The 18795-nt window shown below is 35.6% G+C and overlaps 1 protein-coding gene across 9 annotated transcripts in view; it reads right to left on the minus strand.

Annotated features, from left to right (window-relative positions):
* Positions 1–18795, minus strand: part of TENM1 (teneurin transmembrane protein 1) — a 918261-nt gene that overhangs the window by 201176 nt on the left and 698290 nt on the right. For 8 of the 9 annotated variants that reach the window (XM_044937195.2, XM_044937198.2, XM_006065013.4 and 5 more), the window contains 3 exons: positions 4716–4901; positions 3134–3157; positions 1140–1286 (listed from right to left, as the gene is read on the minus strand). In XM_044937195.2, coding sequence (XP_044793130.2) covers positions 1140–1286; positions 3134–3157; positions 4716–4901 — 357 coding nt within the window. The remainder of the gene's footprint in view (positions 1–1139; positions 1287–3133; positions 3158–4715; positions 4902–18795) is intronic. The other variant, XM_044937199.2, reaches the window with a different exon arrangement.

The raw sequence follows: 18795 nt of genomic DNA on the forward strand, positions 1-18795 counted from the left end.
AAACCCAACAGCTATAAGTATATAGCAGAGCTCATATTTGAATCCAGAAATTCTGACTTCAAAGCCCTGTGCTCTTAATGAGAAAGTTGCTTCTACTTAAAATTCATAAGGTCTTATACCTTTTCAAGGCAAACTGTTAGCTAGAACAATAAAAGAGGACACTTTTATGCCCAATTTTGTGCTTAAATGATGATTGTAACCTTACTGTTTTAAGCCCTACGTGCTCAAATGACAAGGTATGTAATTGTCCAGGCACAAGTAGAAACCTTGAGGAGTTAAATTTAATAACCTACTTCATTTTTAAGTTAATATACAGAAATTAGAAATAATTTTTTCCTGTCAATTTCATGTTTTCTTGATTAGAAAGTAAGAGGATGTATTGTTTTAGGCTCATTCAGAAGTGATCTGGGTTGTTTTGAGGCTGATTGTACAATGCATTAGATGACTTTGTTTGCGAGACTAAAATAGAAGTGGTTACCCTGAGGCCTCAGAGCCACATATGGCTTTTTAAAACATGTGCAGCTCTTGAATTAAATATAAAATTTCTACTGTGAATTGTCTTGATGCTGTGTCCTTTGAAAGATATAAAGTGCTACTAAAAGGTAAAGACACAAGAGGGAGCCCTAAATAACTAAGAATAAAGATAACTACCTCATAGTGTGTGTAGTGTAAGCTACATCAGCATCTGACAGTTTAGACGTTGGCACATGGGTTTTATATAGCATAATAAATGCCATAGGTATGGGAGCTGGCATGGTTGTAACAATTAAGAAAAGAGAAACTGAAGTCATATAGCCTTGAATTGGAACCTTGGTTCTGGCACTTTTGAGCTGTGTGATCTTGGAAAAGTCACTTACCATTTTCACTCCAAGCATTAGCCTTTCTATTTAATAATAGGGAAAATATTACCTATACCTTATAACGTTATTGTGAACATGAAATGACATATAATACATACAAAGAGTTTGGAGTATTGCCTGGTTACAGTAAATATTCAATGAATTGAGATTCAAAACATAGTATGACCTTATATTGTTTAAACCAAGGATTCCTAACTTCCCCTTTTGGCCAGATTGGTCATCACTGTGCTAGAGGCTGGGATATTCCTTTCTTATATGAACATTTAATAAATGACTCACCTCCATCATTGTCCAAGTTATCTCCACAAAGCATTTCCATGACAACATTGCAGCCTGTCCCACTCCAACCCACCTGACACACACAGTGCCAACCATTTTGATCCAGGGTACATCGCCCATTTCCAAAGCAGAGCCCCGGGCAGCCATCTGAAAAGACAGCAGTGAGTAACAAATTCAGAGACATCAGAATGGGATTGGCCAACGATGATGTATCTGCCCATAGGGAAAAACTGAATCATCTGGTGAGATGTTGAGATGAGCTGCTAAATAAATGGAGGAGGGGCTTGCTTGCTTATACCACTTTCCCAGGGAACTTGTTATCCCTTACTCTGCTGTGCTTTTCCTTAGAGAGCCAATTAAACATTATTAATGCTAACCCCAATTCCCAACCTCTGATTCAGATAGGATAAAAACTATGATGGGGACAAGTAATGCGTTTTGTTTCTTTTCACAAAAGGTATCTCCTCATTTCAATCAAAACTGGATGGATGATATTGTATCCAGTTATGTGAAAAAGGTGGGATAAGACAGCCATCTCTAGGAAGAGACACTTCTCCTAACTACTGCCACTCTGTGCTGATTTTTCCCTAGTGGTATGTTGCTTCAGGACTTAGGTATGTTGGTATACAATTCAGGTCATACCATTAATTGCCCATATGGTGCCTCAGAAATATGCTGCACTTGCTTTACATCATTTCAGCTTTTCTCATCAAGATTATTATTGATCTGAGAGCTAAGGATTGATTTTATTTATTTTTTTTTTACTTATCTGGTATTTCTCTCAGAAACTAGCATAATAGTATACCTGTTGTCAGTGCTCAACAAATGTTGGTGGAATTCATGCATGTCAAATTTAGACTTTCAGAATTCTAGGGATAACTGAATAAATATAGTCAAGAGGAAATCGTTATGCTTAAATGACTTCTATCCACTGGTAACCCTAACCATAAACGCTGATGACGCTCTCTATTTAGACGTTTAGTTTCTCAGGGATGACCTACTCTCTGTACCAGTGGTTCAGAGATAGGCTATCCCCAAGGACAACTCTGCATGTCCCAAGTGCTCGAGAGAGAAATAAAGGCATATTGCTTCTGGAAATTTCCCCAGTAGCAATGCAGGACAAGATCTAGATTTTACAAGTTCTAGATAGTCCAATGAATGCTCTTTTCATTTTCTCTGTTTGAAAGAAAATTCCAGAAGTATAAAAAGCAAAAGAATGCTGTTTTTAATCTGTAGAAGCAACCCAGTATTTCTTACAAATGGTCTTTCTAGCAACTATCAACAACAGAGGAAGAAAAAAAATGACAGATGGCTGTTAAAAAAATATGAAAAGATTATACATATGTATATGTTCATCACAAAACAGTATAGGATGAACATGCATAAGATCAAGAAAGAAATTTATCTAGTTCCAGTCTCAGGCACATACAAAGGAAAAAGAGAAACTAGGAATAATTTGAATGGGACATTTTCAACCTTCTGAGGCTAAGGTAATGAAAGGCACCAGGGTATCTGACAGAAAAACTCTTGTCGTCTCTATCAAATGCAGATCCCTGGGGGAATGGATGATGAGGTACTAACAGGGGAATAATTCTGCCCTTGAAAGGATACATGGACATAAAGCTACATTGTTATGTTAAATAAAAAGTTCAGCTGTCCACCTAAACCTAGTTTATTTAATAATTACTTCCCTGTCAATATAAACAGACACACACACACAACTTGACATAAAGACAAAGAAAAATAATTCTTAAAACTGCTTAATGATCTATTAAACTCTATGGCAAAAAAAAAAAAAACGCATGGATATTGGGAAAGCAAATTACTTTTAAGTCTATTATAGCATGAACCTGGCAATATTACACTTAAGATTGCCAAAATTAAAAACAATAACACCACCACCACCACCAAAACCCACCAACAATTTCTTTCCCACATGCATATTCTCTGCTTAAAATAATTTTCTCTTATAAGACTAGAGAGAACAAGCTTACCTCGGACAGCATCTAAGTAGTGAGCTAAAAGGGGGGAAAAGAGTGATGGAATGAATTTCTGGGAGACCAAAGCTATACAAGTACTAATGGTTTACCATCTGTTTTGCCTGGGAGGAGAAGAGAAAACTGTGAACACTGAAACGCCTGCAGCTCAAAAGTTGGTACACTGGCCTGTGTAGTTTGTGAGTAATATTTTCTTTGGGAAAGATATTAATGGCTTTTCTGCAAGGAACTCTATTAGGCTTCCTAAAAAAGTGTCACATTTCGTTAAAAGTATAAGAACTGCATTTTTATATTTCAGTAGTAACTTTCATGAGAGAGCACTAGCTTGAACTTCTTATTACTAGTATCTTTAGAAGGGGGTTCTGGAGTAGCCACTTTGGTAATCATCGCAATATTAGAATCCTCCTATGTGAAGGCAATAAACTTACTCTAGTACAGGAATGTAATTACTTAAGCTGCATCTGAATCTCACCCCTCACCACCTTTTTAATGAATTTTAAATATTTTCCACAGTCATAGAACAAGACTTACTGTACCTTTAGTAGAGTAATAATACAGTTTATTAAAATTGTGTTATATATATTATACATTATTTTGGAATGTTCCAACCATTATAACAAAATACTTTCATCTAGAAATGAAAGCTGTAGTATAGTCTACTGGGGAAAAAGAGCTCACAACAATGAACTGGGTATCCAGAGGCTCACGCTTGCTTTTGCACTGTATGAATTTTCTGTGTGTTCATAGAATGACACTGGAACATTGTGTGACCCACTTTCCTTAGCAGAACAATGGGAATCGTACTTGTCCCTCTCTATACATGGGAAACCTTTGTGGCAGATACATGTGTGCGTCAAGGGCTATATTTTTTTAATTAAGTATTTTATAATTGAAACATTAATTAGTGTTTTTTTATGGTGTGAAGACCATGTGATACATTAACTATGACATAGACTTTTTCATACCCACAGACTGTTCTCCCAGGCAGTATCCTAAAAATTTGTGAAATTGGTGATGAGGGATGACACAGCCTGGATGCTTTGTTACAAAGTATCTATACTACCCAATAAACAATTCAACACAGATTTTCTTTTGATGGTAGGTCAGGAGTGTCTGCCTTATGCATTAAAGATAGTCCTTAATGCTATTGAATGGCCGCTGATACAGTAGTGCCATTTAATGAAATGGGACTTAGAGGCAATCTAAGTACTTTCAACCAAAACAATTCATACTTTTCAAAAGGAAAAATGGCCAGTGAATGCTACCTTTACAACAAAAGCACTTCTCTTATTAACTAATGACACTATCCTAATGTATCATCTTTCAGTTGAGTAACTCAAAACACTTGAAAGCAGAAAATACAAAGAATACCAAAGTAATGAAAAAGAAAATGGCAAAGAAGTAAATCAAATATTATCCTCAAAACAGGAAACCTCCTAGTTAAAGAAACTTTCAAACTTATGGCCAACCCTCCTACTTCTCTCCTCCCATTTGAAAGTCTACAAAAACCCTGGTGATTGATTTGTTAGACTGCTTTACTTTCTCAGTTAATCCAATGTACTTTGTTTCAAGTACTTACCAATTGTGCAGTGGTCGCCCTCCCATCCAGGGCTGCACTCACATTTTCCATCTTTGCACTGGCCATGCTCAGCACAGTGAGAGTGACAGGAGCGTTCTTCACACGTTGGTCCAACCCAACCTTCTTCACATTGGCAAATTCCCCTTGCACAGACTCCATGGCTACCACACTCCATGGTACACAGCTCTGTAGGGAATTTAAAGAAGATATATTTACATATTTTATTACAACCAAAGTCTACTCTTTCAAAAACACATTACAATGACCAAAATTTCCGTCTATATATATTCAAAAGGTCACAAAGACTTGTAGCATGTGAGTGAATGTACAAAGAATTCTATTAAAAAAAGGTAATTATGTCTCTATGTATAAAATAAACTCTAAATCATCTTGCTTTTGAGGAGCCTAAAAAATGAAAATAGCATTCAAGGCTCAGAAATGAAGTCAGTGGCAAACAAATGTCAAGTGGTTTTCACTAAAAATTCATTAGGACCACAGAAATTTTGTTGCAGAGATTTTTGTGATGCTATAAGAAATCACTGGAGAAAACACACATAGTAAAATAGTATCCTAACTTCATTTGGGAAGACAGGTTTTACAATCAGAAAGGTGATAACTTTCTACTACAATTCATAATACACAAGAGGTAAAGCTGCCAATGATGGCAATCAACTGGTTTCCCTGATCATACTAATGATATTTGCATTTATTTTAAATATTTAGAATGACTCTTGATTGATTATTATACATCCTCTTATCTCAAAATGTCATTCAATATTTAGCCAATGTAATCAATATGTATTACCAGTTCTGTCCAGTTTCTCTCTTCTGTCTCACTGACTTATTTTTTGAGGCACACTGAATATTAATAAAATCATGACAGTAGAAAGCCCAAATAAAAGTTTGGTTAGACTGTTTCTTGATGAAACTCCCTTGCTGGAGGGGCAGAAAGGAGATAAAAGCCTGTCAAAAGAATGCCATAGGTTTGGGGTGAATGAAAAAGAGAATATTCTGGAATCCAAGTGAGTTTTATTACTATCTAGAATCATATATTCACTAATTCATTCACAAGTATTCTTTGAGGGTCAAGGTATGATAGAAAGAGTAATGGGCTTGGAAAAAGAATTCTTCTGCATAAAATCTGTGTACAGTTAGGCAATCAGTAACATGTTTTCTTAATCTCTGCTTGTGTAACTACACAATGGAAGTGATAATATTTATACATGACAGGGCCATCGGGCAGTTTGAGATATATCTTGGAGGTAGAACCAATATGAATTCCTTAAGAGTGGATATAGGAAATGAAGGAAAAGGAAAACATACAAGTCTTGGCATAAACAAAGGGGTGGATAATGCTGCCACTAACAAAATGGGAAAAGATGAAAGATCAAACAAATTAACTTTGAGATGACACAGAGATAGCCAAATGAAAATATCAATTAAGCAGTAAGATATATGAATTTGATAGGACCAAGCAAGAGATATGAAACTGGCAACCATTAGCAAATAGGTGGTATTTAGCATTTAGGCTTGAGACATCATGATATCTTCTAAGGAATGAGTTCTTTGGAGTTCCATTATTTAAAGATAAAATAGAAAAAGAGGAATCATCAAAGCAGACTGGGAAGGAGAGGATAGTGAGTGATAGGAGGAAATTCAGTAGATTGTGGTGTGGTAGTGGTGATATAGTCACTAACTCATGTCCAATTCTTGCAACTCCATGGACTGTAGCCCACCAGGCTTCTCTGTCCATGGGATTTCCCAGGCAAGAATACTGGAGTGGGTGGCCAGTCCCTTCTTCAGTAGATCTTCCCAACCCAGAGATTGAACTCATATCCCCTGCACTGCAGGTGGGTTCTTTACTGCTGAGCCACCAGGGAAGCAGCTAAAGCCAAAAGAGGTCAATATTTTAAGAAAAAGGGGGTAGTTATGATGGGGATAGAGTAAGGGTATAAAGTAGGTAATTAAGTAGTTAACCCCACTAGGGGATTGCAAGTAAAGAAAAAAGTATGGGAGACCCTATTAATTTAACTCCATAAACTTAATGATCACACAAGTAGCTTTGCTAAACCACAAAACCAACCAGGCTTGTTTAACAATAAAACTATGCAACAGAAGCATGTGACATGCCCCCAAACAATAAAATAATGGTGGCATGAGACCCACATCCTGCCTAGTGAGTTCAGTAAGTTAATGATATCTAGGACATGCTCCTCTGCATGCACTAAAAACAAAAATATAAGGAAAAGGTGACATTTACTAAAACCTGAGATGATTGACGCTGGACTGGAAGAAAAAGAAGCTAGAATCAAGATTGCCAGGAGAAATATCAATAACCTCAGATATGCAGATGACAGCACCCTTATGGCAGAAAGTGAAGAGGAACTAAAAAGCCTGTTGATGAAAGTGAAAGTGGAGAGTGAAAAAGTTGGCTTAAAGCTCAACATTCAGAAAACGAAGATCATGGCATCCGGTCCCATCACTTCATGGGAAATAGATGGGGAAATAGTGGAAACAGTGTTAGACTTTATTTTTCTGGGCTCCAAAATCACTGCAGATGGTGACTGCAGCCATGAAATTAAAAGACGCTTGCTCCTTGGAAGGAAGGTTATGACCAACCTAGATAGCATATTCAAAAGCAGAGACATTACTTTGCTAACAAAGGTCTGTCTAGTCAAGGCTATGGTTTTTCCTGTGGTCATGTATGGATGTGAGAGTTGGACTGTGAAGAAGGCTGAGCGCTGAAGAATTGATGCTTTTGAACTGTGGTGTTGGGGAAGACTCTTGAGAGTCCCTTGGAGTGCAAGGGGATCCAACCAGTCCATTCTGAAGGAGATCAGCCCTGGGATTTCTTTTGAAGGAATGATGCTAAAGCTGAAACTCCAGTACTTTGGCCACCTCATGCAAAGAGTTGACTCATTGGAAAAGACTCTGATGCTGGGAGGGATTGGGGGCAGGAGGAGAAGGGGATGACAGAGGATGAGATGGCTGGATGGCATCACTGACTCGATGGACGTGAGTCTGAGTGAACTCTGGGAGTTGGTGATGGACAGGGAGGCCTGGCGTGCTGCGATTCATGGGGTCGCAAAGAGTTGGACACGACTGAGTGACTGAACTGAACTGAACTGAGATGATTTACCATTTTTAGCATAAGTTACCACCTTTTTGCTCATTTCCATAGCACCATGACAGTCCTGGCTTGACTAGGTAGAGACAAGAATACTCCCTCACCAAACATGGAGGAGAAACTGATGATGGAAGTGTGATGTCTATTCAAGAATGAGGAAGAAGGCCGTGTTCCCCCTCCATTTTTCTTTTGACTATAAAACTGTGGCCCACTAAGTTTTCAGGGCGAGGCACCCTCTTGCTCACCTACTTGCAAGCCTCACAAGGGTCCTAGACTAATAAATTACTCCTTAGATATCACTTTGCCTCTCACTGAATTCTTTCTGAGCTGAGACATAAAGAACTGGAGCTCCTTGGAGTGCCCAAAATGCCATCTAGAGGTTTCAGTTACATGTAAAATATTGCTGAGAGGTCAATGGGCAGAGAAGTACCCATTACATTTACCAATATGGAAACTGTTGGCAACTTTAGGAAGAGCTGTACTGATAAAGTAGTAGTTGTAAAGGCAGGTTGGACTGGGTGGAAGAGTGAATAGAAAATTGTGTGTGGGATCACCAGATTGTAAGAAAATTCCAGGACCAAGAAAATACCAAAAAAAGGGGGACTTACCCTAAAAAATGCTTGCTCAAGTAGGTTAATCTTGAATTAGTGCCAACATTGTATATCTTGATTCTGAATCTCTGATTGATAATCTGTATTTTAAAATTTAGTTCTTGTAGTGAACTTGATATTGTAATTATATTCCTCTTAATGGCTTCCCTTAAGACACTAAAAACTGAAATGAAAGGGCCTTTCTAAGATTAGGGAACTAAATAGGTCAAAGGCAATCAAACCAGAGCTGTCTGAAGCAATTAGAGGCAAACATTTTGCATACATTGCTTTATACAACTATAAATTTTAGACACAGAGGAGTATCATTATTCTGATGATTTCCTGAAAAGTAATAGGACTGGATAAATAGTATCAGCAAAATGGCAGACTAGGCTATCCTTAAACCACTTCAACATAAACCTTTAGGAATGTTGAATATAATATAATATTTTTTATTTATTTATTTTTAAATTTTATTTTATTTTTAAAATTTTACAAAATTGTATTAGTTATGCCAAATATCATAATGAATCTGTCACAGAATATAATATAATATTTTTAAAAATTGCCTGTCTTAGTTCATGAGAAAAAGAAATTCTCAAATGCCAATGGAAAGCAGATGCTAACATACAAACATGTAAGCATGTAAGTCAACCCTCTGGCAGCCTAGAGGGGTTTTTATATCCAGTAATGACTAGGGGCTTGGGTATCTGTGTCCACAAAGGGAAAAGAGATGAGGTCTTTGGCCCATTTAAGATAGGGGGTTGGAGCAGAAACTTCTGCAGAAAGCAAGGACAACCCTTGAAAAACTGCAACCTCAATAAATGGGGATTAATAAACTATCCACTAGCCTAGAGAGATGGCAAGGAAGCATTGACTATATAATAACAATAATTATAAAACTGGGGGATTAGAAAACAATAGTGAAATAAAATATTACCTTATCATATTAGGTGCAATGGAATCCCCTGTGTGCAATATTTCTAAAGCCTTATATTCTTCAGGAGTTAGGTAAGAGATACTTTGTCAAGTATGCATATAAAAGTGGAAAAGTGATTGTGACCTAAGTAATTTTTACTATTCTCTTCTGATAAGAACTAGAAAAATCTAGACAAAATATATTTAAAATTTTGTTGAATATTACTAGAATTCACAAAAGAGTAAAGGGTTACTGGGCCAACTTCCAGGAGAAAATGATAACCCAGAGAGGTGTCTGACATTTATAGATGTTTCTCTTCTAGAAATGTCTGTCAGTTCTGGTGGATGCAGCTGGAAGGCTCAAAGGTTGAGCAGAGCTTTTGTCAATCTTATGGGTACAGAAAAAATACTTGACTAGATAATGGCTAAAAAATTTCCAATACTGAAGCCAAATATTGAAGCAAAAGTGAAGGAACAAAAAAGCGAAAAAGACAGATTTACAATTATAGTCAGAGATTTTTATGATTCCCTTTCTCATTAACTGACAGAACAAGCAGATAACTCAGAAAGAATATGTAATATTTGAGAATATGACTAACAAATTTGATCTAGTTGATAATACAGAATACTGCATTAAATAACTACAACATACACAGAAATTTCAAGTACACAGAAAGCATTTACAAATATTGACCATAGGCTGGGTTGTAAAGCAAGTCTCAATGTATTTCTAAGTACTCAAATTATATATAACACGTTTTCTCCCTACTATGGAATTAAACTTGAAATCAGTAACAAAAGATAATGATAAAATCCACATAATTTAGAAATTAAGAAATAGTCTTCTGAATGAACTATAGAACAGAGAAGAAATCATCATGGAAATAAGGAAATATTTTGAAATGAATGAAAATGTCCTCAGTGGAGGACAGAGGAATCTGGCGTGCTGTAGTCCATGAGGTCACAAAGAATTGGAAATGATTTAGCAACGGAACAACAACAACAAATATGTAAAAATTTGTGTAATATAACTCAGTCCATATGTATAGGAACATTTATAAGATAGAAAGGGGAGCCAGCTGAAAAAACAATGACCCAAGCATCCAATTCAAAGAAATTAGGTAAAGAAGAGCAAAGGAAACCCCAAGAGGGTATAAGGAAGAAGATAATAATTTTAAAAGCTAAAATTAAGTAAATAGGAATAAATATGTGATAGAAAGAATCAACAAAGCCAATATGTGATGATTTGCATAAACTAATAAAATTGATAAACTCCTGATGGGGCTCACTAAGAAGAAAATACAGAAGGCCCAAATAACTAATATTGGGAATGGAAAAGATGACATTGTTGCAGATTGTTCAGACATAAAACATCATAAGAAGGTAGCACAAATAACTTTTTGTCAATACATTTAAAACTGTCAGTGGAATGGACAGATTCCCAGAAAAATCAAGCTTATAATAATGCACACAAGGAAAAAAAGGAAACTTAGTATTTTCTATAAAAATCTTAATAAACAATGAAAAAGATCCCCCCACAAAAATTACAATCTCAGATAACTTCATTTGTAAATATACCAAAATTTTGAGGAAGAAAAATTGCCAATCTTGAATAAACTTTTCCAAAGAATAGGAAAAAAGAAAACACTTCATAGTGTGTTTATGAGGTCAACATAACCTTGATGTAAAATTCTGACAATGATATAAGAAAAAATACAGGCTAATCTCACTCATAAATATGGATGTAAAAACTCTGTAAATACAGCAAAACTAGTATTACATAACAGGAAATCATATAATTACCCATTTGTATTTATTCTAGAAAAGCAAGATTGTTTTAAACTTTGAAAATCAATAATTGCAATTCATCATATATATAGAGTAAAAGATGAAACTCATATGATCATCTTCACAGATACATAATGAGTATTTCATAAAACACTAAACATTCATTCATGATAAAAATAGCAAACTAAGACTAAAAGCAACTTTAACCAATAAAGATAAGCTACAAAACCCCCACAACAAAAACATTATTTAATTGTGAGATGTTGAAATCGTTTCTTCTATTATTGACACTGAGCAAAGATGCCTATGATCATCACTTCTATACAACATAATTCTTGAGGTCCTAGCCAGTGCAATACTGTAAGAAAAGGAAAAAAAAAAGTATAAAAATTGAAAAGGAACAATTATTATTCAAGGATAGTATGATTGTTCATATACAAACTACAAAAAGAATCTGTATAAATTATTAGAATTAATATGCTTAATAATAATTTTAACACAATATTTGTAAGACCTATACTGGAAAATTATTAAAATTTGTGAGATAAACCAGAGGAAAAACTGGATAAATGGAAAGCTACAACATGTTCATGAACAGAAAAACTCAAAACTAAAGATGCCAATTTCCCCCAAATTCTCCTGCAGATTCAATACATCCCCAATCAACACCTCAGCAGTTGTATGTGTGTGTTTGTACGTTTATGTGTATATTGATCAGTCAGAGAAAGGAGCAGAATAAGGTGAAAAGACCTACTCTAGCTGATAGGAAGACATTATAAAGCTATGTTAATTTAGACAGTGGGCATTGGTACAATGGCAAATAGACCAATCAGAGTAAATAGATTCCTAAAATAGATCCATACATACAAGGATACTTGATTTATGGTAAAGGTGGTACTGTAGGCAAATGAGAAATGACTACTGTTTTAAATGGTTCTGGGAAACTGAATATCCTTTTAAGAAAAATTCATCTCTACTGAATCTTATATACAAAATCAATTTCAGATAAAATGTACTAAAAATAAATTGACAAAGCTTCTAGAACGCAGCATTAAAAAACACTTTCATGATCCTTAGCACACAAAAATTTTTTAAAAACTGTACACAAAATGCTAACCACAAAGATAAAAGATAAAATTGGACGATATCAAAATTAAGAACTTCTTTTAATCAAAAGATAGAGTAAACATATGCTGTTGGTGGTAGAATATATTCTACCACAGGTGTTTCCTATCTGGATAATTCACTGAGTTGTACACCTAGCACTTTTGTCCTTTTCTGTATGTGTATTATGTTTTAAAGAAATGTTAAGAAGTTAAAGATAATATGCAAAACAACATAAACTGAATATATAATTTCCTAACCAGAAATAGAGGAATAAGAATAAAGATAACCTAGGTAATCAGAGAAAAGGCAGAAAAAGGGTAAAAGTCAATGAAAAAATAAATGATGTAAATAGGAGACAGAGAAGAAGTTTATAGGATATAAATCCAAACATGTCAGTAATTATAGTAAATAAAAACAAATTGAACTTGCAGTTTAAAAGACTGAGACTCTGGAACTGAGTGAAACAGAAAATGTAGTTTTGTTCTTTCTGTTAATAAGAGGTGTGCTGAAACATACTAATACAGAAAAGTTATCAATAAGAGAAAAAAGCATGGTAGTAAAGTACCAAGAAAATTGCAGTAGCTACAATATTATCAGATGAAATAGATTTCAAGGTGTAAAGATCATTATGGATAGAGTCATTATATAATGATAAAAGGATTAATTCACCAGGAAGAGGTAACAATTGTGATCCTGTAAGAAAATATAGCTTCAATATATATAAAGCAAACCTTGACATACTTGTAATAAGACAAATTGAAAATTTCACCATCAGGAATAAAAAGATAAAAAATTAATGAGGATGTAGAAAAGCTGAATAGTGCAATTAAAAACTTTAATATAATGAACATGTATAGAACCCCAAAGCTATGACTATAAACACACATTCTTTTCAAGAACATACAGAATACTCAGAAAACAGACAATTATTAGTTTACAAAGGAAAGCTCAACAAATGACAAATATTCTACACCATACAGATCATGCTGCTTCAGCAAAATGCACTAAAATTAGAAATCAGTGAACAAAAAGCAAAAGCAAAAATGCAGAAAAGTGCTCCTTAAAAATATACTGTAAAATAATTCATGAATCACATAAAACTTATATTGGAATTAGGAACTGGGTAACAATGAAAATACTATTTATAAAAACTTGTGGGATGCAGCTTAGACAGTAACTTAGAGGAAACTTATATCTTTTCATACATTTAGTAGAAAAGAACAATTGAAAATTAATGAACAAAGCATCCAACTCAAGGAGTAAGAAAAAAGATTACACATAAGTAGAAGGGAGGAAACAATAATAGTAAGAGCTAAAAGTTAATGAAGGGAGAAAAAAAGAAACAATAGAGAAGATGAACAAAACCAAAATTTGTGTCTTTGACATGACTAATAAAGTAGAGAAAGCGTTGAAAAAATAGAATAAGAAAAAAAGAAAGGAAATGATGAAAATAAATATTAAAGTTTAAAATATAAAAGTAAATGAAAAAGTACTATAAACAATTTTATGACAGTAAGTTTGAAATCTTAGATGAAGTAGATGATTTTTCAAGAAAAAAATGGATTTGAGAAGAAACCGAAAGCCTGGATAGATCTTAAAGACATTGAAAATGGCCCAGATGATTTTACAGGTATATTTAGTGAAACTTCTAAGAGACAGGTAATCTCTATTTTAAGTCACACCAGAGAACGTGAATAGAGAGAAGACTTTCTGAACTATTTTATGAGACTACTATAATCTGGTTCCAAAGTAAGGTGAGAAAAGAAGAAAGGACTTTTTTGTAGCCTCATCTCACTTATAAACATGGATGCAAAAATCTTTAATAAAAGATCTGGAAATCAAACCAGATACATACAAATATAAGAAATTACAACAAAGTAGGCATGAATGCTAGGATGGTTTAACTTTTGAAAATCTATTAAAATAATTGATCACTGAATTAATCCATTTGACTTTAATCTCATTTCATAATGGATTAAAGAAAAACTATCATATTATATACAGAAATAGTATTATATAATATTATATATTTATAATATATTTCCTATTTATAATATAATCTCTTAGCACAATAGGACTAGATGGGAATTTACCGAATATGATAAAGGTGATTTACCAAAACCCTAAAATAAGTATCAAACTTAGTAACAAAATAACATGGTTCCCTTAAAGTCAGAAGTACCACAATTAACTACTGCTTCTAATTCAGTATGGTACTGGATAACTTAGCTAGCACAATAAAGCAATTAAAATATAAAATGTTTAATGCCTGTAGTAAAGTGTTAGTCACTCAGTCGTGCCCAACTCTTTGTGACCCTATGGACTGCAGCCCACCAGGCTTCTCTGTTCATGGGAGTTTCCAGGCAAGGATACTGGAGTGGGTTGCTATTTCCTTCTCCAATGCCTGTAGAGGAAGATACAAAACTGAATATACAGGTGAACTATGAAAACAGGAAGAGAGGATAGCAAAGTTACTGTAAACAGGATTAACAGAAAAAAATCAGCAGCATGGCTATATATGAGGCACAGCCAACTATAAGTAGAACGTACAATTTTTTTTAAAAAGATCCCATTCATAATAATAACATATCTTGCAAAAAAAAACCTTCAATGTCCTTTCATGCAAGAATTTAAAATGTTTTGAATTGAAGGACACATACAAAGACTCAATCAATGGAGAGACATACTATGCTCATGGCTCACAAACCTCAATATCATTAAGATGTTAATTTTCCTCTACTAGTTGTGTAAATTCAATGTAATTACAGTCAATATTCCAATAACCTTTTTCATAGAGCTTGAAAACCTGACCTTAAAATCCATATGAAACAGAAAAGACTAAGAACATTTCAAAATATATTCATTGATACGTGCATGTGTGTGTGTGTGTGTCCAACCTAAATGTACATCAACAGGAAAGTGGATATATAAATTTTGGTGTGTTCATACGATGCAAAAAACAAAATACAGAAGTTGAACACAGTAGAGGTACAAAATTGATAAACCTTCAAAACATAATGATAATGGAAGAAAGCAAGTTATACATATGAAATTTAAATATATGCTGATCAAGATATTTTTACGGATATATACTTATTGGCAAAGAACTTCCAGATGTTCAAGCTGGATTTAGAAAAGGCAGAGGAACCAGAAATCAAATTGCCAACATCTGTTGTATCCTAGGAAAAGCAAGAGAGTTCCAGAAAAACATCTATTTCTGCTTTATTGACTACACCAAAGCTTTTGACTGTGTGGATCACAACAAACTGTGGAAAATTCTTCAAGAGATGGGAATACCAGACCACCTGACCTGCCTCCTGAGAAATCTGTATGCAGGTCAAGAAGCAACAGTTAGAACTGGACATGGAACAATGAACTCATTCCAAATTGGGAAAGAAATACGCCAAGGCTATATATTGTCACCCTGCTTATTTAACTTATATGCAGAGTACATTATGCGAAATGCCAGGCTGGATGAAGCACAAGCTGGAAACAAGATTGCTGGGAGAAATATCAATAACCTCAGATATGCAGATGACACCACCCTTATGGCAGATAGTGAAGAAGAACTAAAGAGCCTCTTAATGAAAGTGAAAGAGGAGCGTGAAAAAGCTGGCTTAAAACACAACATTCAGAAAACTAAGAACATGGCATCTGGTCCCATCACTGCATGGCAAATAGATGGGGAAACAATGGAAACAGTGACAGACTTTATTTTCTTGGGCTCCAAAATCACTGCAGATGGTGACTGCAGTCATGAAATTAAAAGACACTTGTTCCTTGGAAGAAAAGCTATGACCAACCTAGACAGCATGTTAACAAGCAGAGACATCACTTTGCCAACAAAAGTCCATCTAGTCAAAGCTATGGTTTTTCCAGTAGTCATGTATGGATGTGAGAATTGGACCATAAAGAAGGCTGAGCACTGAAGAATTGATGCTTTTGAACTGTGGTGCTGGAGAAGACTCTTGGCAGTCCCTTGGACTTCAAGGAGATCCAACCAGTCCATCCTAGAGGAAATCAGTCCTGAATATTCACTGGAAGGACTGAGGCTGAAGCTGAACCTACAGTACTTTGGCCACCTGATGCGAAGAACTGACTCATTTGGAAAGACCCTGATGCTGGGAAAGATTGAAGGCAGGAGGAGAAGGGGACAACAGAGGATGAGATGGTTGGATGGCATCACCAACTCAATGGACATGAGTTTGAGTAAACTCCAGGAGTTGGCGATGGACAGGGAGGCCTGGTATGCAGCAGTCCATGGGGTCACAAAGAGTCAGACACAACTGAGTGACTGAAGTGAACTGAAAATGTTATCAACAATAAAAAAAAAGAAATGACTGTCTTTAGGGACAGGGGCTCAGAGGGTAAAACATCTGCCTGCAATGCCGGAGACCTGGGTTCGATCCCCGGGTGGGGAAGATCCCCTGGAGAAGAAAATGGCAACCCACTCCAGTATTCTTGCCTGGAAAACCTCATGGACGGAGAAGCTTGGTAGGCTATAGTCCATGGGGTCGCAAAGAGTCGGACACGACTGAGCGACTTCACTTTCAGTACTTATTTTCTGTTGAATAAATAAGTGGTTTTTCTTGTTGTCATTTAGGCACTCTGTCATGTCCGACTCTTTTGCAACGCCATGTACTGCAGCCCATCAGACTCCTCTGTCCGTGGGATTTCCCAGGCAAGAATACTGGCATGGGTTGCCATTTCCTTATCCAGGAGATCTTGCCAACACAGGGATCGAACCTGTGTTTCCTGCATTGGCAGGCAGATTCTTTACCACTGAGCCACCAGGGAAGTCCATGTAAATAAATGGAGATGTGGCTTAACTTCAGCACTTAATCCCTCTCTCCAGAGATATAAGCCACAACTCTTAATCTGACTGACAGTTTCAGCCCCACAAGGATCCAGGTGAGAAGCAATATTCGCCTGATGAAGGAAATCCTCTAAGAAATAAATCACTACACATGGAGAAGCAGGTTTCCAACATGAAGCATTCCTCACTTTGAACTGCATCCACACTCTTGCAATTGCATCCATTTCCAAATGGAGTTTCTGGACTGATTCTAAGATGTTTTCAATCCCAATCTTTTATGATCAGCAGTGCTGTGGGTGTGGGCGAAGGACTAACAGAAAAACAGATTCTGGCGACTGTATAATTTATAAACATGATAGACATGATATTTGTTCTAATATATTTGTCTTATGAATAGTTCTTTGTGCAATATTTTCTATCTTGTTGAAAATACACTAACATTACAGACTACAAAATATGACAAAAGAATGCTAAAACATAAACAGTCTTCTGTGCCAATATATTGGAAAAGAACATGAAAAATATAGGCAGACACTTTAAAGTTCTATTGAGACATTTCATATTTAATAAGTTTCTTTATGCATGTCAACAATGAACAACACTTGAATAAATTGGACTAGGATACAGCTGGAACACCTCTTTGTTGCATGCTGACAAAGAACTATTTGATTAAACAGTAAATCCTTCACACCCTACCTCAGAACCGTTTCTCTCAGATTTACTTTGTAGACAAAAATTCTTAGTAAATTCTGTTATTCTTGGTACTTTGGCTGTGCTCAATGTTAAACAATAATAATATTGGATACTCTGAAATATTAAGTCTGGGTATCAGTTGCATGTGTGCTAAGTAGCTTCAGTCATGTCCAACTCTTTGCAACCCCATGGACTGAAGCCTGCCAGGCTCCTCTGTCCATGGACTTCTCCAGGCAAGAATACTGGAGTGGGTTGCCATTTCCTCCTTCAGGGGGTCTTCCCCACCAGGGATCGAACCCACCTCTCTTTTGTCTCCTGCACTGGCCGGTGGATTCTTGACCACTAGCACCACCTCAGAAGCCCTGGGTATCAAGTTGCAAAATATGCATGTAAGTAATATTTTAAATAATATCATATGGCATTCTAAACAAGAAAAGGACATCTTTTATGTAAAAATTCATGAAAAATACGAAAGTATTACATGTCCACTTGTTCAGCATCCAGAAGAATCAGTTAAAGATTAAAGGAAAGCAGACTGGGAGCATAAGGAAAATAAAGAATTCGGGATGAAAGAACCTGAATACATAGAGACCTTCTCTTTGATAGACTATAATACAAATTTTATTGGGGAAACTATGAAGATTTTCTCATTGTTTTTTGTGATTGAATATGGGAAATAAGAGTAAGGGAAATAGTAAGTTGATTTGATAAGTGTGAGCATTGTCCAAATCAAGCAGGTTAAGAACTGGAAAAGTTATTAGAGTGTATACCCAGTTGTTCACTAAAATCAAGCAATGGCCCAACCAAAAATAGTAGCATCACCGACTCAATGGACATGACTTTGAGCAAACTCCAGAAGATAATGAAGGACGGGGAAGTCCGGTGCACTGTAGTCCATGCAGTTGCAAAGAGTCAGACACGACTTAGACACTAAACAACAAGAATAAAGGGTGTACTTGGTATTGTTTTTCAGCTCCTTGAATTCTTCAGTGGTAGGTATTCTACTTGAGAGTGGAATAACTGTTAACTTTGTGGCACACA

This window comes from Bubalus bubalis, chromosome X, assembly GCF_019923935.1.
Source record: "Bubalus bubalis isolate 160015118507 breed Murrah chromosome X, NDDB_SH_1, whole genome shotgun sequence".
Classification (NCBI taxonomy): Eukaryota; Metazoa; Chordata; class Mammalia; order Artiodactyla; family Bovidae; genus Bubalus; species Bubalus bubalis.